This window comes from Nyctibius grandis, chromosome 19 (assembly GCF_013368605.1).
Source record: "Nyctibius grandis isolate bNycGra1 chromosome 19, bNycGra1.pri, whole genome shotgun sequence".
NCBI lineage: Eukaryota > Metazoa > Chordata > Aves > Nyctibiiformes > Nyctibiidae > Nyctibius > Nyctibius grandis.
This window is the reverse complement of record NC_090676.1, coordinates 2180142-2206106: the sequence shown is the minus strand read 5'-3', so window position 1 is coordinate 2206106 and position 25965 is coordinate 2180142. Positions and strand designations below refer to the sequence as shown.

The following is a 25965-nucleotide window of genomic DNA, read 5'->3' as shown; positions in this document are numbered from 1 at the left end:
TTTGCCTTTGAGCTCTTTCCCTTCTCAAGGTGACCATGAAGCAGCAGAGGATCAACCCCCAAAATGCACACAGGGAACCGGAGCACCGTGCAAGCAAGAGCTCGCGATAGCCATTTCGGTTTGGGAAATCCCATGCAGGAAGGCAGCTCTTACCGATGACGCAGAAAGGCTTGCGGGCAAATTTTAACCTTCCCCTCCAGCCGCGGTACCGGCAGCAGCAGCCGGCTGCCCAGATCCTCACAAAGTATTCGACCCCGAACACCACGATGGTGACGATTTCCTGCAAGGGAGACAACGCCGTTAGTCGAGAGAGAAGCATGATGGAGAGCACGCTCCAGAGTCAAGTACAAACCCACAACCTCAACCCCACACACCTCAGACTCTACTGCAGAGTTGTCTGTGCCAGGACTGTTAAATGGAGAGCCTGGGCTTGAAAGATCATCAGATCTTTGCTGTTGTGTTTTTCCCCTCGCCCTCCCTGGGGTGGCGAGATGTACTGCACATCACAGCCTGTGAACTAGGGTTTTACACCTTCTCGTACGTGTTTGTGTCCCCCATCAGAGGACTGATGAGTACCTACTTATCTCCCCACTGTTAGTCCCCAGGACTTGACTAGGCTAATGCTGAGTAGCTTGGGGAAGACCAGAGATGGGAATCACTGGCTACTCCCTCTTAGGACTCTTGACAGGGAATTGGAGCTTCTTCCCCAGAAAACTGGACTGGCTGTCTCTGTGCTGGGCTATCTGGTGCAGGGGCAATGGAGATCCTCTATCACAGAATCAGCCAGGTTGGAAGAGCCCTCTGGGATCACTGAGTCCAACCATTGCCCTGACACCACCATGGCAACTAGACCAGGGCACTAAGTGCCATGTCCAGTCTTTTCTTAAATCCCTCCAGAGATGGTGACTCCACCACCTCCCTGGGCAGCCCCTTCCACTGTCTAATGACCCTTGCTGACAAGAAATGCTTCCTGATGTCTAATCTGAACCTCCCCTGGTAAAGCTCGACACCAAGCACGATTTTATGATTCTAAGTGCGCACACCAATGCTGCGCATTGCAGCTCCTTCCATCGCCACCTGAACACCCTGCGCACGCTCCCTTCCCTTCAATTTCTTTACTAGTGGCACTCGCCTCAGCTTTCTCATGTGTCAAACCTGACAAAGCCCAAATTATCCTGCAGCGCCTTGTGATGTCGATGTAGGGCAGGGACTGGGGAAGAGGAAGAAAGACAAAAGGAAAGGAGACGCGTGACCCGGCAGCCCTGCGACGTGGCGGTGCGTGCAGGATCTCTGCTGGCTCTGGATCAGCAGGAGCCACGTTGTCAGTGTGAGGGATACCGGGCTATTTAAGGAACAAAACTCCACAGCTTGATGTCGGATCAAATAGTTGCAGGGATGTTACAGGGTGGAAGAGGAGGCAGCTACACGGGCTGCTCCCTACGCAGCACATCTGCAGCTTTAAACATCAGGAGCTGTTGGACATCAAACTGCTTTTCAGTTGGGATCAGTCTGGCTACTGTGTTTGGCAATTGAAGATAAATGCAGAAAAGAAGTAGTTTAGGAGGAAGGAGGGTTTTAAAGGATCCTTAAAAATATTTTTAGTTTATTCCTGATACAGATTTCTCCTTTTCACATCTTTCCTACTTCTTGCCTACAGGTCCCAGTGGTCTCCTCCTCACAAGCAACAGTTTAAATTCTTGCCCCAATTAAACACCCTCAACTTCAGGCTTTTACATGCTTTTGACACTGTTTTAATGCCTCGCTGATGGCTTCATTTGCATCCCACTTACCAAGATGTAAAGGGCCCCTTCTGAGCTGTTCTGGTACTCATCAATGGTTGAAAAGACAGACAGCACCAGGCAGGAGAAAACTAGTAGAAAACTATAGAACACAAATGGGAAAAAAATAGAGAGAGAGAGAGGGAATGTCAGTCTTCAGAGCAGGAGTTTTTCACATTTGCTCAAACTAGTCCAGGGAGCATTTTTGGGCATATTTACTGTGCTGCTGCTACAACACTGTGTAAAACAAGAAAGCAAATTCCCTGATTTTAATAACTGAAGGGTTGTGCATGGACGGACCCACCGGACTGTTCCCAGTTTGCCCAGTGCCAATCCAGTTCCTCTCCCAGCAGTTCTGATAACCCCTGACATTATTTCCTTGAGGAATCGTCAGCTCTTACTTCAACAAGCATGCAAATGCTCATTTATTAACGGGATAACAAGTGACCAGACTGGCTAACGAGCAGGAGCTGAACACAAACCCAGGGAAAACGCCACTGACGCTCTGCTCATACATTTTCTTCCACAAAAGCTTACACAGGAGTGGGACTGCATTTCCCATCCTTGCCAGGGTAGGACATTTTGGGTGGATTTAAGGTTCCTTTTTTAGGCAGGTACTCCGGATTAACTCTTTACTGCACGGAAAGGCCAGCAACTTCCCAGATTTGTTGTAGCATCATTAGGAGGTGGATGCTTTTCTGTGGCCACACACAGGACACAGCAGGGGTTTGATCCAGTCCAAGGGATATGATCCTGGCCCTGTCAGTACCTTAGGATGAAGCCAGAGACACCCTGTCATCGGGGAGGGAGCTGGGCTGGTCTCTGTCCCAGCCCCACAAGGACACAAGGGAGCCCCATCCTGCCGGGAGCTTGGGGGACCCCGCTTTGATATCAGCTCACTCAGCCTCTTATTTGCCAAGAAAATGATAGGGGATTCTCAAAACAGGAGCTCGACTCTCTTCCGACACTCAGCACCCGAGTCTGCAGCTACAGAGGTGTCCTGGCATCTGCCCACGGACGGAGAAGGTTTCCCCCAGCCTGCGGTGCCCACTGCTTGCTCAAACAAAAGGAGGGAAATTAATTCACTAAAGATCGATTTACTGATACAATAAAGTAGGGCAGCGCAGGGAGAAACTAAAAGCTGCATTCTTTAAAAGCATTAAATAATTCATCTGTCTGGCTTTGTCTCACATTCCTACAAACTGCATATTGAATATTTATAAGGTACGGTTCAGCGGCGGGTGCTGTTCCTTTTCATTGTATAAAGAAAAGGAGTTTCACACCACCGGGTCGTGCTTGTGGCTTTACAATGACCATTAATGTCACAGTAACAAGTAAAAATAGGGGGATTTGCAGTATTTATTCGAACCACAGGCTGCAGCATCCCTGTCTGCTGGAGGTAAGGGACCTCCAGATCCATCTCAGCAAAGGCTGAGCTTTGTCAGCACCAAGATGAATTCAGCGCAGACCACATAAGGACCATTGCCTTATTTCTCACTGCGAATTTCCTCTTCTCACACCAGGTCTGGTACCTGGAGACTTGAAACAACCTCAAGAGAGTAAGAAAACATCCCTTGCAATCCCACTTGTGATGTCCTTAACATCTTCTCTGGGTCTCACTTCAAATTTGTCTCCCCAAGCTGGTCTTTTAAAAACCTTGCTATAAACAAGCCAACCACGACCTGCCCTGCAGCCAAAGGGACTCCATCCATCCATCGCTTCGAGTCGCCTGGGCCAGGCCCTGGGAGCTGGAGATGGGACCCCGCTGCTGCATCAGGCAGCCCCACGCCCGGGGGCCCAGTTTTGTGGCAAAATCCCATGTTGGACTGAGAAACAAATGAATAATCAATGAAAGAAGAAAGAGAAGAGGAAAACAAACAAAAAAGATAATGGAAAAGGATCAGGGGAAAAAGAAAATGTTTTCTGACTAAAGAAGTAGAATGTGGGTTCTATTTTTATGAGCAAACATCACAATAAAATGCCTGAGGAGGTGCTGAAAGCAAAGTGCCAATATCAACGCAGACTTCACACCGTGCTGGGGAGGGTGACCGCTTCAGACTGCTCCAGGATGAAGCCACGCTCAAACGATCAGTCGTGGCAGGGACAAATGCCACGAGAAAGAGGATTCCCGTGTGTTAAATTTGTCACTAGACATATATTGATGGAGCAGAAAAAAGAAAGGAAAAGAAATCGCTTTATCACTACGAGTCCCAAGGGCGGACTGTGCAAGCAGTGGTCATGTGGGAAGAGATGGGGCAGCTCCAGGTGCTGCTGGGGCAGTGGGATGTCGGGGTGCTGCTTTGTCCCTTCCCCAGCACATCCCTGCAGCCTTGTCTCCAGCCTCTCCACTCCCCTCATCTCCCCAGGGCCACCTTGGTGCTGCTGTAATTTCGGCTCTGCGCTCCCCAGGGCTCTCATTGCCCGGGAGACTTGATGCAGAGCCAGCGTTAATTACAGCACTGCCGAGCACAGAAGACAACGGGGAAGGCATCAGCTACTTCAATGAAGCATGGGAGCTCCATGGCCAAATCCCATGTGGACCAAAATCTCCCCTTGTCTCAGTCCCAATGTGGATGTTCAGCCATGAGGTAAGGAACAGTCCTGCCAGCAAGGGATGCAGGCACTGGCTCATCACAGGGTGAGCTGCACAAGCATCCAAAAATAACTCCACCGTGGTGCACAGCTGCTCTGCTTGACCCTGTGGTCCACAAATCACTGGGAGGCTGTAAAAGGAGACTGAGAGAATGAAACCTTTCTGCAAGGAAACTAGATTCATGGGGTTGGGGTCTGTATGGCTCCTGGGAGGCTCTGAAGGATCTGCAGAGCCCCTATGGACAGGGGGTAGAAGAAGAAAACTGAGAGCTATGTCCACACTGGAGATGGTGTGTATCCTCTGAGCTCCCATGGAGGGGGGGCAGTGGGGAACCGGAAGGCTGATTCTGCTTTAATTTCACCTAATCTACCCAGACAGTGCAGGAAAGGGCTCCAGATAATAATGGATAGCTAGGGAAAGGGAAACAAGCCAATAAATAGTGTAGAGGTTGGGATGAATCTAATTTTTAAAGCTACATATCTAATCAAAGCAAATTATGTCTGCAGCCTGACTCTGGGTAATGTTAATGTGCAATAAGGAACGTTAATTATGTCCCGTCTAATGATTTTTACATTAAAGATGCCAATTCTGCTTAGAGCTTTGGAGAAGACAATATCCTCCGCCCGAGCAGACAGGAGCTGGGTCCTACACGGTGCATGGCTGGAGCCGGCACCAGCCTCTGCCAAACCCAGGCCAGGATGCAAAGGGCATCCTTTGGTTTGGACCACTGTCTCCTCCGTTGAGTGATGGCACGGAGGAAGCCATCACTCCTGGAGCAGGACATCTCATGTCACTGCATCTTCTGCCCCACCACCCATTCCTACGGGCACCCAGCACCTTCTGCTGCTCCGACATCCCCCACACCTGTTGCTCAGACCTTTAAGCTCAGCCAAGACTCAGCTGTGCAAATCTGACTGCTGCTAATACTAATAAATCCAAAGTCTGCCTTTACATCCAAAGGTTATGATGACTTAAAACACCCATGCCAGCTTCTTATTACAATTTATAAATCCCAGCACAAAATCTGCATATCCAGATTTCATATCCACTGTGCTTCTGGTTAGCCACAGAAAAAGAAATGACTGAACTCCCTCTCGAAGAAAAATACTTAAAATGACTTGAAACAGGAAAGTTTGTCCTTTTTTTTTCTCAGTAAAAGCATATGACAGAATCATCATAAAGCTTTTCAGGTTAATCATCTAATTTGCCTTCCAAAAGAAACCCCCTTGGAATCTACACACCCATTTACATAAGAATTTTAAAAGACCTTTACATTTATTCCTGAAATACTTGTATTCAAATAACATTTGCTGACATGCAAAAACATTGGGCTTCCTCCGATGGAGGACCAGTAGGATAATTAGCAACTGGATTCCTGGATGTAATGGGAGATGGATACAATACAAGGAGGTGGCACAAGCTTGTAACAAGCCACTGCGCTTGTCACACGCTTCACTGGCTTTCCTTGGAATTAGGAAAGCGCATTAATGATTTGATTAATTAGAAAGCGCAAAGCTGGAAAGGAAGGAGTATCTTACTACAGGCATTTAAGAGCTGCACGATGGAAGACAACTTAAAACATTTAAAACACTTAAAAATTACTTTTGGGATGTAGACAAGGCATTGATAATTGTGCTAAAATAAAACTAAAATGCTTATGGGCAATCCAGGTGTGATCCCAGCAATCCAGGTGTGATCCCAGCAATCCCTTTGCTGTGCTCTGTAAAACACTGGCTTTCAAGTATCCGAAATGTCAATGTCAATCAAAGGCCACGAAAATGCAGCAATGACAACAAACCAAGGTGAAAGAACACCCGTACTAGAGAGAAACGGAGATTGTCAAATGCCTTTTAACACTCAGTCTCATCATCAGAACGGGCGCATTTACAGCTCAATTTAAATCCCCAGCGAATCAGAAGCAAACCCCTGATAACGCCGTGACTTTTCCAGGGGTAAAGACATCCTCATATTGCACCTCCCCTTAGCCAGGAGCATCCATCATCTTTATTCATGTAAGCAATCCTGCTGTGATTTGCAACCCAGCTATTCATTTACAAGGCTAAACACGAGCCTAAATGCCTCACTCCGGGTTTCCACATCCCTCGGTCTCAGCCAAAATAAACTCCCAAGGTGGCTTCTGTCACTAGCAGAGCTGAAAATAGAAGCGGGGAGTCCTGCCTTTCGGTCCCGTGCCTTAATAAACACCCTCCTTTCCAAAAACAGCTCTCGATGGTGTCTCATTCCCCGCAGGTTTGGCCATGCCCAGCCCAGACCTTGCTCCTCGGAGGAGCCCAGAGTCTCCCCGGGCACAAAATGTTGCTTACGGGCAACACACAGGCTGGCTCCAGGGCAGGGATGCTGCTGGTCTATAAACTTTTTAATAAAACTTCAGTAAAGGCCTCTCTGGGACAATGTTAATAGCTCCTGTGCCTTCTCGGTGCACTGAGATGACGGCTGAACCCTGCTTGTACAAAGCCATAAAGCGCACTAAGGACGGTGGTGTGAAATGTGCCCCGGAGCATCTCCAGAGGAGCACGGCAGCGTCCCGGAGGAGGCTGTGGTGTGGGCAGCGAGGCTGCATTAAACAGTGCTCCAGGAGGTGGGAATTAGTCAGGCTACAGAGAGGCAGGTCAGAGACCCCAAACCCTGTTATAGGGGTGGCACAGAGATGGGAAGGAAAATAAGAGGGTTTATTTTCCCAACCAGCCCTATTGCACCACCAAGGACATGCCCCCCCCAGCCCCTGGGCATGGATGCAGCAAACCTGCTCTCCTTGCCTCATGACAGCAACGTGACAAAAAACCTGGAGGTGGTTTTCCAGGAGATCAGGTTTTCTGGGGTCTTCCCCAGACACGTAGCCGGGAGCGGGGACGCTGCTGGCTGAGCACAGAGCCCTGCATCTGTGCTTCGGCTCCCCTCGCAGCTACTGAACGAGATCCCCTTTGCACCAGGTTTTGGGGAAAGGTCATTTTCTACTTTATGGGCAGATAAGGAGCATTCACAAACCCATCATAGCAAACTAAGGAAAAAGGAATAGCTGCTGGCAGCTTCACTGTATGAGCACGGTGAAGTGGCACAACCAAGTCACACAAAAAACCCTTCCCCTGCCTTCCTTCTATTTAGGCAGCACATTTCTCAGAATAAAAGAGCAGGATATGAGTTCACATATATTTTCTCCTTCAACATCCACCACTTTTGAAATCAGTTCCCACTCCAAGAGCTCCTCCAGCCTTTCCCTCTCGCTTACAACAGAGTCAGGGAGCAGAAACAGCATCATCCGCCCCAAGTGCCCAGAGCCAGAGCTCTGACTTGAACCCATGAACTACAGGAATTTGAGCAGAAATGGGTTTTGCATGACACATCTTGTCCCTAGTCCAGCAAAGGACTACATATCTCCACACTTAAAAGCAAGAGTGAGCTTAAGAGCTTTTCTGGACTGAAGCCTCAAAGAACAAAAGCCGTCTGGAAATGAAAGCAAATGGAGATGAAGATGTAAACATTTACAGCAAGAAAAGGGGTTAAATTTAAGGAATGGGTTGGTTTCTTTACAGAAAAATGTTACAGCTCTAATCATTTAACTTACTCAGAATAAAAGCCTTATTAATAATAATCACCACATACAAAGTTCTAGCTCGAATGTTCCTCTTGGTCCTCATCTAACATGAATCCCTGGGAAGCGCTCGCCTGAGTATCCTCCCTGCCCTGCGCACGCAGCCTCGCAGGAGCCAGATGTCTGGAGGAAAACCCAAAGTATGAATCAAGCCCGTGCACCTGCCAGAAGAGTCGGTCGCTGCCGGGACTCAGCGCTGCCGGGCTGAGGTTTTTATTTTAAAAACTTGGTGTGGGGAGAAATATATTCATGCAGCTGCAGAAACGGTTCACAGGAGAGAATCCTAAAGACCACTGTGCATCGGGAGGTAAATGAAGAATATAAAATATTGGATGTTTAAGTAACGCTTAAAACGTCTGTGCAGGCATTTACTCAGAGCATGTTCATTGATTTTAACGCGAGGGAAAGTTGCTGTCTCATGCAACGCCCGTATTATTCAGATTGAAATCTGAGCGCTGCCTCTGTTCCATCCCACAGGGTATTCCCGCAGAAGAGCCTCGGCTTCCTCCCTGCCTCTGAGGAATCATTATTCACAAGCACAGGAATACAAGCCTTCCTAGCCTAACCTTTATCTACATATGAAAATCAAGTTATTTCTGTTTCTTAAAGGGAAAGCCCTGCTTTTCTGCAACACCTCAAGAAAAAAAATGTAATAAATTTAAGGAGCCTTTATTTAAGGCTTTATTTAAGAAGCCTATATCAAATTTAAGGGGTATGCTGCATGGTTGGAGCACGCAGGAATAAAAACCAAAAAACCTCTTGCAGAGGTCAAGCTTCTTTGACTGACCTGGGCAAGTCACTTGACCTGACTTAACTGAGCTCTAAAACTGGGTTAAAAGCAAGATGTCCCTGTAAAATGTAATGCTGCATCTCATCGAAACATTCCTTGAGGGAATGGGATATACAAAAATAGGCTCTGGTCTAATTGCAGATAGGGAGATTGTCTCTCGATGTGCAGGGCTGGTTCCTGCTGCAGACAGGAATAGCAGCTGGTTTTTCAAAGGTCTGTCCCAGAATCAGCAATTCAGCCGGAGCCCGAGGTTTCCTGCCTGCAAAGGACAAGCTCTGCCTTGCTGAGCTCCTTCAGCTTCGCTTCCCCATCCCTGACTCTGCACTAGTTTTATGGCACCAAGAATTACAGCACCTCAAAAACCAGCATCCTCGCCAAGAGCGTCCGCAGGGACCTGCCGACACAGAGGCTTGGAGGCCCCCAGCAGCTGCATGAACCGTCTCAGACCCACAGCAGGCAACTAAATGGCTCAAAATCCTTGTGTTGACTTAAAAAAATAAAATATCACTTTCCCCATGCCTCAGCCCATGGTTTATGCTTCTGTAAAGGAGGACCCCAGAGCTGTGCTCTCAGGCTCCCTCCCAGCTAACAGCAAACTGGTACAGCCAAGATTTTGGGTCCATCCCTGGCTTCGTGCCTCGATAATAAGTCATGTGGCTTCTCAGAGCCAGAGGTTAATGGGTAACACCAAAGACTAAACCACAAGCATTACCAAGGCATTGCTAATTTCATTTGCTCATCAGTTTGTTTAATTAACTGATTCTTGGGGGGAAAAAAAAAAAAGTATTTTCAAACTGCCCATATAACATGTCTTAGAGGTGGTAATTTCACCATCTGTTTAATTTTACTTCTTGTCCCAGCTAGTGACTGGGAAGGAGCTCAGAGCTGAGGGGCAGGAGAGCTGGTTTGCAGCCTTTTGACTTTGGTCCCCTGAAGATGATGAACCCCAAGTTGGGTAAAAATATACACGCAGAGGAATAACGGGAGTGCTGCCATCAGCAGGACCACCTTCCCTCTCTGCGACTCTCCCCCACTCACACCAGAGCAAACCAGGAATAACCCCCCGAAAGCCAATGGGGCTGCACCGCCACGAGAGCGGGTCGAGCTCAGCTGGGTCTGAACCCTGCGATGCCCAAGAGCCACCCAAGTTTGGCACATAAAAACACAGGATTAGGTTCAACAGCAAGAAATAGGAGGCCAGTGACCAGTTTTGGAGCTCCACATCCCTTCCTACAACAGCACAGCATGCTCCTCCATGGCAAAGGTGGCAGGACACAACCCTGGTGCTTTTCATGTCCATGAAGCTGCTCCTGCTGGGAAGGGACCGCTCCTGCTGGGATCCGCGCCTTGGCCATGTGGCCAGGCAGGCCTGCAGGAGCAGCGAATGGACGCAAAACAAACCCAGATCTCCAGAGGGCTCAGGCTCAAAAAGGCAGCGCTCTTTAGCCCTAAAAAAAACTGCTGAAACAGCCAGTTATGCCACAGGGAAGGGAGAACATCGCAACAGCTGCCAGTCAAGCACCGTTTAACTTCGCCACTAGTACAACTATTCTGGGTCTTCCAGGAGCTGCAGCTGTGAATTCAAAGTCCTTTTTCCATCAATCTCCCCTCTACAGCAGTAAAGTTTCCCTGAGCTGTAGCCAGATTTGCCCCAGCCACGCTGCTCCCCAGCAGCGATGGGAAGATCCTCCTGCCACCACCCACGTCGGTGCCTCCTTTGCTGACAGCAGAGAACAGCCAGCTCGTGACACCGGCCCCGACGGGAGCGGGGCAGCCTCACCTGCGCAGACAGCACCAGGTCTGCCAGGGCACAGCCTCTCCTTGCACCTGATAAATTAATGCTCAGCACCAACAGGCAATTAATCACTTCTATTATCTCTTGCTGCTTCTCCAGCATAACTCGAACACAGCAAGTGGGCAGCGGGGTGTGGATGGGAGAGCAGGTGAGCACAGCTCAGCCCCGAGTGCCGGGGAGCAGGGGACAGCCCCCCATCATCGAGAGTCTTTTGTAGGGGAGAGGCTGCCCAGAGAGAAGGGGAAAGCAACGCTCCTGCCAGGAGAAATAAAGGCAACTTCCATCACAGTGGAGCCTCCTTTTTAAAGCCTTTCAGGCTGGGCAGCTCTGGGGGGCTTGTTGCAATCAAGGGTGAGAGCCAGCATGTGCAGACCAGGGCTTTCTGGCTTACCTGGATCTTGTAAAGAGTGTCTTGCAAGAAGATACAAAACCCCTGGTTTTGCCCCTTGGAGAAGGCTGCCGTGCAAGCTCAGTGGGGCCAGCACATGCCAGCGAGCCTGGGAGAGCCACGAGCTCGCAGAAACCAGCTCCCCCAAGTTCCCCCGCTCAGCAAATGGCAGGTTTGTTCCCTCTCCTTATTTCCCCGTGCCAGTAAACACAACAATAAATAGCAAGCTTCAGGAGGCAGATGATTGTGTGGTGAAAGGTGGAAAACATCTATAAATGATTTAAAGCAGGGAGGAGAATAGGAAGAGAGGGCTGCAGATTATATTCTCTGAGGAGGAGGAGCTGTTTGGCTGGTGAAAGGCAGCAGAGGCAGGGAAGGGTTCCCTGCTCACCCTGCAGCTCCTTGCTCTGGGCGATGCTCTGATCCTCTTTGCAGAGGTCCCCAGATCCAGCCCTGACATGGGACCCCCGGGGATGGGCCAGGAGCAAGGCCAGCACTGCAGAGGCTGGACCCATGGTCTTTTCAAGCTCCCAGGTAACAGGGACACAAGGCATGGACACATTAAAGCTCAAGAGATTATCTAGCTGCCATTTCAACACGCCGGTAAATCAAAGTCGATGGAAACCATATGCTCTGCTGGGAAGCATCCATCTCGTTGCCAGGGAAACATTCTTCCCATGTAAAATGGCAGGCAAAGGCTTGCAAAAACCTGCTTTTAACCCCCTTTTTCTCAGGCACAGTCCACGTCCCCTGACAGGTCCCCCAGCCCTGTGGCATTGTGCCCTACTGCTGCCTGGGCGAGCTGTCACAGCTCAGCACAGGAGCTGGAGAGGGGGACAGCGCCTCTCCCACCGGGTCCGAGGAAAGCAGACCCAGGCTGACAGCACTGTGATCCTGCTTCCATGGTTTCCATGGTTTATTCCCTGGGATCGCCTGCCTGGGTCACACCGAGCAGCTCTGCTCGGCGATGCTGCAGGTGTATGGCACAGGCAGTGCCTGGCTGGGCACGGACATGCCCCGCTGTGGGGTGAGACACTTCTAGGGCAGGAGAATAACCAGGAGCAGGACCACGGCCTGGGTTACTGCTGCTCAAATCCAGCCCTTTGCAAAGCAGCAGGTACCACCCGATGTCTGACAAGCAGCGAGCAAAAATCTGACCTTGGCAATGATGGCAATCTGCGGCCAGGGCTCCAGGCTCGCAGGAGTAACGATAAAACCATCACTGAGTCCAGCAGCTGGCTGGAGGCTGCAGCTGGCCTGGGTCTCCCTTGCTGCATCTGCACCTTCTCGTTGCTCCCTCTAAGTCCAACATACAGTCATTGCTCAGCAACGCGGCCAGGGGGGTTTGCTGATGGGGGTGGTGTTGTATGGTGATGGGGGCGTGGGAAGGGGCACCCCCAGAGCACAACCTGTCACCTGGCATCGGGGAAGTCACAGCAGCAAACGCTCCCCAGCCTATTAATGCTAACGAATTTGCATGTGATTTTGTTTTTGACTGAAGATACAGACCAGCAACCACACGGGTACTGGGACAGAAAACTGGGCACCCTCTTGCAAGGATGTTACTCCTCTGTGTTTACATCCAACCTCAGCCTCTCATGAGGTTTTTTTGCCCCCCGCTTTTTTAACTCTTCTCATTTATTGTAAATCCCACAAGCAGACGAAGCCAACTGTTAAAGTACAGAAATGGAGGATTTTCTATTCTGATAAGTAGCTGTGCTCTAACAACCTTTATAATGGAGATCAGAGACAATATTTAATAATTCAAAGCCTAGGAAGGTCTGACAGGACAAGGACACATGCTGAAGTCCCCTCGTCTGTGTGGGAAAGGGTTATGACTGCTGGCAGAGGAAGAGGCCCGGGTTACAGCGCAGGGAGCAGGGATGCTGGATTATGTTGCAGGCATCCCATGGCACCAAATTCCTCCGTACCTCAGCTCCCAAACTGGAAAATAGGGGTAATTATTGCCCCCAGCACACAGGGGCACCGCTGAGGTTAAGCCCACACATAGCTCAAGGCATGCCCATGGCCCTCTGCAACCAATAAAATCCTCCTGGAGTAGAATAAAGCCTGGCACAAAACCACTGCAAAGCACACCAGTGACCAAGGCTCGCAGGGACCAGAGCCAACAACAGCATCTTCAATGACAGCACAAAGCCACCCACGAGCACGCAGCAGCGACGTCCTCCAGCACATGACACCAGGGCATGCCCAACACCGCAGCCAAGATGTTAGCCCTCCCTTATGTGACATCTCAAGGCACTTGTTACAGTCCTAAATCCCTTTCCCGGCCGCTAACTTGGCTCTTAACCCAGGTGGCAGCAGCTGGTGCGGAGCCCACGAGCAGATGCCGCAGCACGAGTTCTCCATCAGGGCACCCTGCTCCTGCCAGGGCTGGGAAGGAGTCACCTTCACTGGGTGGCATCACAGCAAGATCACCCAGCAACTCGTCAGCCAGCTCCCAGATACGCTGGGGCTGTCTGGGAATTAAAGTCACCAGGCACTGTAAATATCAAACGGCTCTTTCATGATCCTACGTGCTCCTTCCTACCTCCTCCTTGGCTCGGAGCCTCGCGAGTGGTCTGTGCTGCGCATTGAGGACACCAACAGTGATAAAAAGCAATGAATGGAGAATAGCCGGGTAGTATTTTGAGTTACAGCATCATCAGGCTGCTGCTAAACCAAAGCAGGAGCAGCTCTCCGTCCTGGTTGTGTAACCCAGCCTCGCAGGACGTTCCCCGTAATTACAGAGCCTTTCCCTGCAGTCCCACGGGGGCCATATTCTGCGCTCACGAAAGGATGCTCAGAGTTTTGCTTCCTCTCTAGCACGTTTTTTCAGTCTTCCCCAGAAACAGCAAAGAGCAAGAGGAAGCAGTAGGAAGGGGGGGGGAAATAAAAAGGTTTAATTAATCTTCATTTAATTTCTGTTGCGTTTTTAGCAAATGAAAAATAAGTCAGTCATCCATCAGGTCTGTGCTGCCTCACTGGGCTGCTTGACCACCCCCCGTGTTTCACACATGGGATGCACATCCCAACAGCCTGCTGTTGCCATCACAGGCTCCAGCCACTCTTCCCAACTCACATCCCACAGGGATGTGGCTGAAGGACAGACAGGCCTCCCTGGCCACAGATGGGGACTAGCAATCCATTAGCTTAATGAATTTCTCTGAGGGTTTTAACACTCATCTGCTCCCTTGGGGAGAAGGGCCAAAAGAGCAAGGCTAGGTAGGACTGGGGCTCGTTTGGGAGCTTCAGCCCATTTCTCCTGCAGCTGGGGCTTGGGCAGGTGCTCTACACCAAGCACACACCCACAGCAGCCTTATTTGCTCTGCAGAGCATAGAATCATAGAATTGTTAAGGTTGGAAAAGACCTAAAAGATCATCAAGTCCAACCATCGACCCAAATGGTCAATGGATTTGCAAAGAGGGGTGGGTAAAATAGTGAATTCAATGGAGGTGCTCTGCAGGTGCCCAAGTTCTCGCATATGGATCATGGGTCAAGCCCAGGCAACATCAAGCCCTGTCCTGCTAGCAGGCCCCCAGATTTGGCTATTCCAAAGCACAGGGTAGAGACCTGAGGTTGGGATATGTCTTGCCTACTTGTAGATGTCTACATTGCCATCTCCCAGCAGAAGCAGTGGGACAGACACACCTTTAGAGTCCCATTCACTTGTCTTATTCAGGCACTTTCATTACCTTTCCCTATGCTCACAACCTCAAACCACTCCCCCCATACAAAGGCAGGTTAAGTCATCGCCAACTTAAACCCAAGTTTCAGACCTACATGGTGTTATTTATCCCAGGCTTAGACTGGAGATCTACTGATTCACAGCCTAAGCCTCAGCAGTTCACTCGGTGCCATTTAGCATGACTCAAGATGCTCCCACCACCCACAAACACGCATCAGGGCGACTGCAGGCTCAGGGCCTGGAGGGGCAGCTCAGAGAAGGTTCCAAATTATATCTGATTTCTGTTGCAGAAAAGAAAAACATCATCAGCAACAAAAGGTCAACGCAGAAATTCTCCTACCCCTCATTAGCTGCTTTGGTAAGAGAGAAGCTGCTAGATAAAAACAGCGTTAAAAACATCTAGATGTTAAAGAGGAAAACATGGAAAAGAAGAAAAATCCAGTGCAAAACTCCGTGACTGCATGTCATGCCTGACAAATTACAGACAAAAAGCTCAGGAAATTCTCCTTTTCTCTAAATCTTTTTCCTTCCTCACAGAAATATCCATAACTAAGAAGACGACAACCACAGCGATGTGCATCCAGTAGCCACAAGGACCAAACCACGAGGTCACATTAACAAAGTTCCTTCAGCGCTGATACGGATTAAATGCATCGGTCCCTCAGGCTATGGAGATGGAGCCCTCATCAAGTGCCAGCAATTTAGTTCAAGACATAAGGACTTGTCCCTCTGGCTCAGGGTGATGCTTAATTGGGTGTGAAGTCCGCTTTTGGATTACCGTTGCCATTAGCGTGCTGGCTCCTTTGCAGCTCCCCGGAGAGCTGTTACATGAGGGGCTCTCCTTGCACCCCCAAACTCATATGCAGAGAAGCAGCTTTCTGTAAGGCCACCAAGCAAGCATGGGATGTGTCTGAAAAGGGCCATCCCAGTAGAAATGACACAGTGAAATTCCTCCAAACCTGGCAGCTCCTGCACTGGCAATGTCTGAGGAGCTTGTCTGCATTTGCCCATGGCACCTCCAGCCCCGGCTCTGATACCAACAGAGAATTACAGCCAGAGATATATCATCTCTCCTAAGAAAAATCTCACTGACCAAAAGACCAACAGCATCAGCAAATCAGCCTCAAGGGAGAAAAGGAGGTACAAATCACGCTTCCCCCTCAGTCATGAACCACTGTAGAGCAAGAACTGCTCCTGGACATGGACACGCAGTACGCTGTGTCCCTACGAGCTGTCCTAGCAGCTACACCACCCCAAGATGGACAAACGTCCCATGCAAACTCCTACCCGTGCTCCAAACGGCCACGCTCCTTCAGCCAGGAGAGACGGGATCAGCAGCACGAAGCTTCCAAATGATGGAGCCAGTCTGAGGGTTGGTTTTGCTGCTCATTCAAACCTGGAGTCTTTATATAGAGCCAGGGCAGGATCCAAAAGCGGAAGAGACGCCCACTCCCAGGGAGTGTAACACACACACTGAAATAAATAGCTCCCTGCCTAAGGAGATGACTCAGGCATCTCACTAGTCCTTAAAGCACGAATCGTTGCTAATAAACCCCAGGAAACTTGGAGAAAGGCCCAGCGAGCGGTTACCTGGACAAGACACGGCATTTCCAGCCTTGCCAGACAAAGAGGAAGGATGAATAACCACGTTATTAAACCAATGCCCGACACTGAACCAATGGCCACACCAGCCTGAGCCCTTCGTGCAGGGCAATGAGTTATTGGGGAGAGATTTTGTTTTCCAGTGCCCCTCCTGGAAGCATTCAGGCTTAACCACCATATGGCTTGAAGTGGTGGGAGGCAACACGGCCTCACTCCCTGTTTGTCCAGCTATGATATACAGATGTTTATATTTAACTTCTTTGCTCTCCTCTCGAGTGAAAGACGGAGTGCTCTTACATCCCTTATTACGTTCTTCAGATCAGGTAACAAACCTCCGAGCAAGCATAAACTCAATTAACGGCCACCTCGAGACTCCGAGTTGTGCGAAAACCCATAAACATGCAGGAGAAAAAGTCTCCCAGCGCTGCCATTTCGCTGCCACATATAACACTCGCGCAGCGAGGAAGCCGACAACCCCAACTCCCAGCCCTGTATGTGCTGCATTTGTAACCAACAGCAAGATCAGAGCAAACTGCCCCAGCACGGGTGATCCGTGCCCCAGGGAAGATGTACCTTCACCCTCCCAGCCCGAAGTTAACCCTGCGGAGGTCCTCAGGCTGTGGCATCTCCCACCAAGACAGGCTGGCTCATCTGCGCCAGCCAAAGCCAACCCCACTTTCTTTTGCAAACCCAAGGAGCACAAATCGAAACCAACCCACCAATTCAAAAGCAAACAGGCAGCCAGGCAAATATAGTTAAAAAGAAAAGTGGAGCAAAGATAACATTGAATCACAGACTCAATCAGGTTGGAAGAGCCCTCTGGGATCATCGAGTCCAACCATTGCCCTGACACCACCACGTCAACTAGACCAGGGCACTAAGTGCCATGTCCAGTCTTTTCTTAAACCCCTCCAGAGATGGTGACTCCACCACCTCCCTGGGCAGCCCCTTCCAATGGCTAATGACCCTTTCTGACCAGCAGTCCCCCAACAACTACTTCATGCCTTTCACCGGTATCGTCTGTTCAATACAATAACTCCTCACAGCAGGGACGGGCTCCTTTTGGCTCGATGTGCAGAACAGAAGCTTGTAGACTTCTCTTTCCATTAGGGGTGCTTGCACACTGCTGTACTATTACTAGAGTATTGTCTTCCCCTTGGTATTCATTTCAACTACCACTTGACTGAAGTTTTTCTTTTGCACTGTATTATATCCGTTTTTCCAACCCTATCAAACCAAAGCTGCAACAAACACACGCAGCAGGTACCCAGACACAAGCTACTGCATTCACACAAGAGAGAGACGAGGACGTGAGTCACCTTTGAGTCAGGATTTCTGCTAGCTTTGTTTTTTTCCCAGGTATCATAATAACTTTATAGAGAGTGACAGCACATCTGTGGAAGCTGCATTAGGATTGCCTGCCATGCTGTGCTCGTCCATTGCAGTTTGCAACAGCAGCTCAGCTACCACCCCAGCTGTATTCTGCTTTGACACTGTCACCTCCCTGGGCTGGCAGAGCTCAGAAGGAGAAAGCAGGACTTCCAGGCAGAGCAGCATTCGTTTACAAATGAGGCATTGATGAATCCCTAGGAAAGACCCTCTGGAAGGCAAAGATCTCAGCCTCTTCCAATCTTGTCCTGAAGAGACCAAGTGCCAGCCACGACAGACTGCTGGGTTGCTCAGATAGAGCATGGTTGCCTCCTAACCCAAGCAGCGCAGTCATTCTCTCTGACCTTGCCTGTCCTCTTGTTTCTTGGCCCTGTCCCATCCTCCCAGGGGAGGCATTAAAAAAGGAGGATCTCTGAATGAAGACTGACCACTGGGCACTCTCCTCTGAGAGCCTAAACACAACTGTAGCTGCTTAGGAACTGTAATCAGTATTAATCAGGCTTGATTATCTTCTGATTTCCCCTGGGTCTGGGGTTGCAAGTCCACAAGCTGATCAGGGTTTGCTATAAAGGTTCCTTTTGCAAAACCGTTTCTCAGACATGGCTGGGTAAATGTGGATCTCAGAATCTCATCATCCCGTTTCAATGTGTATCAGCCCCATCTCTCATGTTGACCTTACCTGGCAGAATGCCCACAGGGTAGTTCTGGCTCTGAACACCACAGTTCCTACAGGCTGTGGCAGGAGGTGGGAGATGCCTCAACTCACTCCAGTTCTCAGTTTGCAAGTTGTGACAAGCTCTGTCTTCTCTCCTCCTTGTCTGGACTAATCCCACCCAGCTTTCAGCTGTGGTATGCAAGGGAACTTAGGCTCCCTCTGCCATCAACAGAGAGAAATGGGCATCTCCAGAAGGCAGACCTGCCCACCTAAGATCTGCACTGAGGCTCCTACGGGATTTCTGCGAGGAACCCAGCAGGTATCTGAGCATCACCAAACTCGAGCTGAAAGCCCACTCCACCAGTGATGTCTGGACATAGTACATCCTGAAACGACTCAAGTGACCACTCAGTCACAGGGCTTGCATGGACAAGGCTGCTCCTGCACCCAGCAGTCCCAGTGACCCTGATGTAGCTTCAAATTACCTCCCTACAGCAGCAAGAGCAAGAGGTGAGAAGATCTCACAGGTCTTCTGCTCCCCATGCCTCAGAAAAGGCTGCCCCTAGACATCCAACCCACTCAAAAAAAGTCACCAGATGGATGCTTACTGACACACCAGAGCTTTCAACACATCTAAAAAGCATGTTAAGAGGCTGGAGTGATATCAAAGACAGATCAGAGAGAGATCTGGAGGAACGTTCCAGTTTCCCCTCACTTATTGGCAGTTAGACAGTAAAGAAGCCCCAAGGCTTGTAATAAAGCAGCTCTCACCATCCCAGCCAGTGACTTGTGTGAGATACTCTGTAACAAACAACACTATATGTAATTAATTCAGTGCTTTAGACAAATGCACATGACCCCCCCCCCAAAAACAGTTTGAATGTGTCATAGCAGACTGCATTTGCAGTTAGGATAAGGCCAGGAGAACTGCATGGGGAGCCGAGGTCAGCCGCAGCTCCAGTGAGCTGATAAGATCAAGTATCACACAACTTGTTCTTACTGGAGAAAAATGACATTTTTTTTTAATCTGGGTGGATGGGCACATCCACCAAGGGACCACATTTAAATATCTACCCCTGCAGTCCTGGTGGGGTCACCTTTTGCCATAGCTGAGCGTCAGAGTAGCCTGAGTGTTTTTGGCTTGCAACCCAACTAGGAGCCATTGAAACATGTGGTGGTGAAGGACCCAGCTGCACCAGCCAAACCACTGTGCCCAGTGTCCTTCTGCCCCACCTGGTTTTGCCATCGTGTGCTCACTAGTCAAATCACTTTGCAACACAGCTCCCACCTAAATACATTCATGAAACTCAGTTTAGACCATCACAATAAACTGGTTTTGCAATGTGGTTCCTTTTTGACTGTTGGGGGCTAAAAGTCATTGCATTATTTGGCAGCAACGTGTATCTCAGTGCTGGAGACCTCTCGCTGATGCAAGGGAACCGGGGACATCACCCCAACAGGGACAGGCTCATGTTTGCCCAAGAATCATGCCACAGGCAAAGTTTAATCCTTTGTAGGAACCACTCTCCATCTTTCTCAGCTCTCCTGCATCTTCTCTACAGGAGATTACATAGCAGAAAGAGGGACTGGCACATCTCCCTGCCACCACAATTTAAAGAGGAATCTGTCCCTCAAGAACTGACTAAGAAACCAGGTAAGCATCTGGGCTACCTTAAAAGGGATTATGCAGGGCTAAGTGTTTGCTGCTTAAATCCCAGAAGCCAAACACCAAACTTACATGCTTTTGATCCTGGTAAGCCCACTGATGCCTAACTGACAAGCAAACCCTCTGCTCACCCTGCCCCACCAAACAAATCGCAGTGCCTCACCCTCCTAATGTCCCCTCCCTCTGCTGCAATGCAAAAAAAAAAAAAACAACCCAAGAAATCTGATTTTTGCTAACTTCATCTCTTTAAGCAATGCCTGTCTTCCCTTTAGTATGGGATTTGGGGCTTGCTTTTTGGGTTATTCCCTCTTACGATAACTTGAGCCATAGGAAGGCTCATCTGGCTGAGGTGTGTTGCAGCACAAAAAGGAGGTCATTGGAGGATCGGCTTGTTTTTCATTTCCTTAATGCCAGTGTGGGGCGAATGTGACGACTGGAACGTGACACACTAAAGCGACTGAAATCAGGTTGCTCCCACCAAGCTCTGACTAAGCAGCTGAAAAGGAGCTCGTGAGGCATCACACCATGGAGGTCTCCTTGGTCCCCAGGACAGACACAACCGCACGGCTGAGGGTATCACCACTGGAGGTCAAAGCCCAGCAGCTCCATTAAACTCAGCACTTACGGGAGATCTGTATTGGCCCCTTCATCGCACGTACTCACTAGGACATGGCAAGGAGAACCCAGGAGGTGCCTGCATGTCACTGGTGGATGGGCTGAGTTTGGTGGCATCAGACCTGCTGGCAATATCCCTGCCTGTAGGTGAGGGCATGCCATGAACCACCACCCCTCAGTGCTCGGGGATGGATAAACGAGACTGTTAAACTAAATTTATCCCTAATTAGCAAATGCCATAAAGCAAGTATAAAAAAATGCAAGTGGACAAAAAAAAGGAAAACAAAACACAAGAGCTGCCTAAAAACCCAACCCAAGCAGCAGAAAAATGGCTGAGGGTTCCCAGACTCATTCAATCTGATGCAACAGATAATCTAGGAATGGACGTCTACAAAATAACCATGTTTTCATCAGTCCCTGAGGAGTGGAAGGAGTCACAGAAGAGGCCTCCTCTGCACCAAGAAACCCTGGACCATCAGGGAAGCAATTGCATCAACTCTCCATCCGCCCTCCGCACCAGCCGTGGCCATGCCCAGATGCAGGCAGTGCAGAGAGGAGGCTTTCTGGAGAGAGAGGTGACTCCTGGCTGGGTTAAAAGGGAAGAACAAACAGGATGGGGATGGCATGAGGAAATTTTCATAGAATTAGACAATGAGGAATTGTTCTTCCTTACTATAATTTAAGTCCATGCACTTGTTTAATTAACTGAATGTATGGTGCACAGTATGTGGATAAAAACTGCACCCAAACTATTTTTAACGCAGCTAAAAAGACGCATTAAGGTTGTAAATTCAAAGTAAGAAACGCAAGAATTACGTTGGCCCTGGGCACACAGCTTTAAGTCTCTGAATACAGGCTGTTTTCTTGCTACTGCCCCAAATCCAGCCCCACCACCTCAGCTCAGGGGCCAAACACGAGCAGCTCACCCAGGGGATGAGCAAATGTGTCTCCAGATGCATCAGGCCATGGGGGTGCCCAGTGCAAGTACCTGGCACAGGACAGAGTGATCCCTCCTGAAATAAGATAGCAAGAAGGGACAAAAATCACTTTCAAGTACCACAGCCCTTCCAACTGAGCACCGCTGAGCACAGGACAGGTTACAATAACCAAGGCAAAAGAACTAGAAGAAAAAAAAAAGTACTGCCATTTTAAAAGAAATAAAATTGAAGCATTTTGGAAGCAAAATGCCTCCCCTGTGCAGAGAACTACCTCAAGATCAAAGTGCTGCTGCATCCTCCAAAAAGCCTGGCCTGCTACTTAGGCACAGCTCAACTTTTCAAGTTTCAGCTCAACCTTGAACAGAATGAGGCCACGTGCTGCATTGCTAAGGAAAAAAAAAAAAGAGGGAGGGATGGGGAATAGAAAAGAAAGATGCTGACAGAAATACTGGGAGAAGATGAGAGCCAGGAGAGGCTCAGACCTCTGGGAGCCATAGTTCACCTCCACCCGTGCTCCAAAAAAACGGGGCCTGCAGGCCCAGCTGTCCACAAGGCTGTGCAAAATATATATATTATATATAATCTGTATCCACACAGCTACCATGAGCGGGTCACCCAGTTGTGTGAGTGTAGGAAGAGCTATTAAGTACAAAAATGAATCACAACACAGAAATATAAAATAGTGCTTTTGCTCACAGAGGTAACAGCGCTTTTACAGATGCAACATCTGAGATGAGACCACGCTAACGAGTTTGAGGCTGTGGGGTGGGAGCTGCTCGGAATTTCCCTGGTTTCTTATGCATGAAATGGTGCGAAGGGGAATGAGTGATGACTGGAAGAACTGGGGAAAGAAATCGGATGGATTGGATCTAGGATGCAGAACTGGAAATAAATGCAACTTGCACAGGCACCTCAAGGCAGTGCAACACCAGCCTGGGAGCTGGGCCTCTGCAGAGAGGCATTTATCAGAGGTACTTATGCAGAGGCACCTCTCATATTTATTAAAACATGCTCATGCTGGAAGACTCTCTACAGTTTTCCTCTTGGCATCTGGGTGCAGGGAGGCTGCCTGAGCAGCACAGCAGCCCCCGAGCAGCTCCACACCTAGAAATGCAGGGGGGTCTATAAGCACCTCTACAAGCTAAAAAAACAACCTCGCAGGGTCACGAACTCGTTAGCATTGGAATTAGTTGATAAATCTTCATTCAAGAAAGTCCCTGCGAGCAGCAGGAGCAGAGAAATAGGGGTGCTGGCAGCAGGGTCGGTTGTAGGGGGGCTGAGCAGTGACAGACAGCAGCAGGATGGGGCTCTCCCATCCACAATCTCCCTCAGGACTCCCCACTCCTGCAGTACGAAGCCTAAAGGTGCTTTTGTGCTCAAGGCTTTGGCACAAAATGGGGTTTGGGGTGGAAGGAGACAGTGTGACCCCAACAGCATGGGCAGGGCACTGCACCAGCCATGGGGACATCAGGGGTGGCTCCCGCTCTCCCTTACAAACTTCATGACCTTGAGCCAGTCTCTTCATCCTCCCATACCTTTGAATGAGCAGCCACTAAGCTTTTTATCCGTGCTGCCTGTCTGGATTAGAGACTTCTAGGTACCGAAACCCAAAAAACCCTCTCCCTGCCCCATTCAAACACCTACAAATCTGGCACGGGCCATCCGAGGCTCACCTGGGCAGCAAAGGGCAATAACTGGTGCATGGGCTTATCCCCGTGACTTTGCATGATGTTTACTATATCCTTCAGCTCTTTAAATAATATATTAGCAAATTGCCAAGACTAAACCTATCACATGTATAGTTCAGAAGACTGCAGTCCATATAGCTTCCTGATACACTAAAAAATTAATTATAGCACTGATACTTCACAGACATTGGTGCAATTACCACTACAACCCTGAACTCAGCCTCCATTTCCCAACGGGTGCGTGAGTGGGGCTCAGAGGATGGTTTTGCAGTGGTTACATCTCCCAGGTGCCCAGACATCTGCCCCAAGGGGAGCCTGGGAGGCCACCCAGCTCCCAGCGCATCCCAGGGTAGCGGTTTCTAATCGGAAGACACGGCTCCACGTGGTGTCATGGCAGGTACAAGTGGAGTCACGAGCCCAGAAGAAATGCGGCTGTTTGGGCTGGGGGGATGCAGCTACATGGTGAGAGCCATGGGTATGTCCCCACTCCTGCCCTGCGAGTATGACCAGCTGCCCAAGCAAATGCCACCGCAGAGAGCCAAACCGGTCAGAAGTTAAGGCAGAGCTGCTGTCTTAAGCCAAAGATTCTTACAAAGGCCTCGCAAACAGGGCTACCCTTGCCACTTGCCATTTGGCTTTCAGCCCCTTCCACCTCTGCCATTGTCACCCCAGTGTCCCCAAGCTGGGGTCTCACCTGTATTTAATAACATACAGCACATGTTGCACACAACATCCCCCCATCTTCAGCGCACACACAGGCTCACAGCTCACAGTGTGAACGCTCGGTCCCTCCACATGATTCTGGAGGATTTTGCAACACAAACCACCTACAACTCCAGAGGACGGCCCTGAGCACAGAGGATGCTCAGGAGTCCCAGCGCTGGACTTCACGCTCCTCACCATAGCCAAAACTGAGCTCCACAGATGCTCCCTCTTCTCTTCTCCCCTTTCCCTGGGGACACAAGCTCCCTGCAAGGACCCCAACCCTCTGCAGTGCACAGCAAAGCTCCCCCTTCCACCCAGCCAGCGCTTCCCCAACTCGACTCACCAACACCTCCCTGGAAGGCCTCAATGTACAAAATGGCTGAGGACCAGAAAGCATATCCCACCACCTCATCTGAGAACAGCGTAACAGCAAAAGGATGGGGGGAAAAAACAACGAAAGGCCCAAAAAATCCTCATGCCAGGGCTGACAGAGGCCCTAGCCATGATGAAAAACACACAAAGAAAAAAAAACACATCGACGCCAAGGGAACGAGCACCCCAGCCTGAGCCCAGGCCTGCAGGAGAGCCCGGTGGGACTGTGGAAAGTCCGAGAGGGAAGGGAGTTGCAGTAACACAGCCATTGATCTTGACCCTCCCTTTGCAATCCTCCAAGCGACGGGAAGTCATCTGCGCTCCCTATGCAGCAATGCCTTCAGACACGGGCATCCTTCTGCCAAGCGGCGGGTCAGACGTGGCCATTTCTGGCTACAAACCCCGGGTGGCAGAGGGGCAATGGGCACCCCGGGGTGGCAGAGGGGCAATGGGCACCCCGGGGCTGCTCCTTTGTTTACGGCTCCAGCGCGGTGCAGTCGGGAAGCCCCAGCCCCTGATGAGCATTTCTTTCTAGACACATCTTCAATCCAGCCACTTCCCACAGGGGCAAGAGAAATACCTCCAGAACCCAGTGCAGAGCCCCAAAACCCACCCCGGCCCCAAACCCTTCGCAGCCACAGATGGGGCCGGGGGAGAAGGAGCGCTGGGGGGGAGGAGGGAAGGAGAGACAGAGCCTGAGCAGAGCTTTTGTGTTCCTCTGCTCCCAGCATTGCTATGGTGATTGCAAGCAAGACGGAGGAGCCGTCCCTACCCATCGCTCCCGCTGCTCCAGCCCCCTGCACCGACCGCAGGAGCAGCCCCTGCCCCCGCAAGCAGGAGCGGGCAGGGGGGCCGGTGCGTTGCACCCCTCCGGAGGAGCCACCCCCCAGCTCTGCAGGGCCCCCCCCGGCACGGCCACACACCCGGCACCGTGCGCCCTGCACCGGGCACCGGCCGGGCCAGGGCTGCAGCGGCTGCTCGGGGCGGGGGGCTCAGCCTCCGCCACCCCGCAGTATCCCCCCGGGGCTCCCCCGCCAGCCCTGGCCCCCGGCATCCCCCCCCTGCACCCGGAGCCTCCTCCCTCTTGGGCAGGCATTTTGGGGGCTGTGGGGGGGCAGATCCGGACCGGGGGTAGGGGGGTTTCTCCCGTCGGGTTTGCCCCCCACCCTTTTACTCACACGTATGCGTGGTAAATGAAAGCCCAGCCCCGCGGTCTCTCCAGCACATTGTAGAGGAAATTCTGCAGTTTGCGGTAAAAAGCATTCCTTTTGGGGGGCTTCCCGCTGCCCGAGACCCCCGAGCGGGGCTTGCTGAGGATGCTGCCCCTCTTGGTGCTCTCGGAGCCGGCGATGAGGAGCGCTCCGTCCCGGCTGGAGTCCGGGGCGCCCGGGTCCAGCCCCACGAAGCCCACCTTGAGCTTCTTCTCAGCCGTGGGCCCCGGGTAGACGCCTCCGTTGCGGGATTTCTGCACCATGGTGGCGACCGGGGGGGTGTGCAGCGGGGCCGGGGGCGGCGGGGGGCTCCGCCCGCGCTCCCCGCCGCTGCTCCGCGCCCGGCGCAGGCGAAGCCGCAGGAACCGGCTGCAATCTGCTCCACCAGCACCGCCCCGCACGCCGCCCGCCCCATTAACCCTTCGCCTCCCGCCGCGGCCCCCGCCGACGTCAGGCTCTCGCACTTGCCCCCCACCCCGAA

At 50.7% G+C, this 25965-nt stretch overlaps 1 protein-coding gene across 6 annotated transcripts in view; it reads right to left on the bottom strand.

Annotated features, from left to right (window-relative positions):
* Window positions 1-25747, bottom strand: part of KCNQ2 (potassium voltage-gated channel subfamily Q member 2) — a 66639-nt gene extending 40892 nt beyond the window's left edge. For all 6 annotated transcript variants that reach the window (XM_068416031.1, XM_068416033.1, XM_068416032.1 and 3 more), the window contains exons 1-3: window positions 25452-25747; window positions 1791-1881; window positions 154-280 (exon numbers count right to left, since the gene is read on the bottom strand). In XM_068416031.1, coding sequence (XP_068272132.1) covers window positions 154-280; window positions 1791-1881; window positions 25452-25747 — 514 coding nt within the window. The remainder of the gene's footprint in view (window positions 1-153; window positions 281-1790; window positions 1882-25451) is intronic.
* Between the last annotated feature and the right edge of the window lie 218 nt (window positions 25748-25965).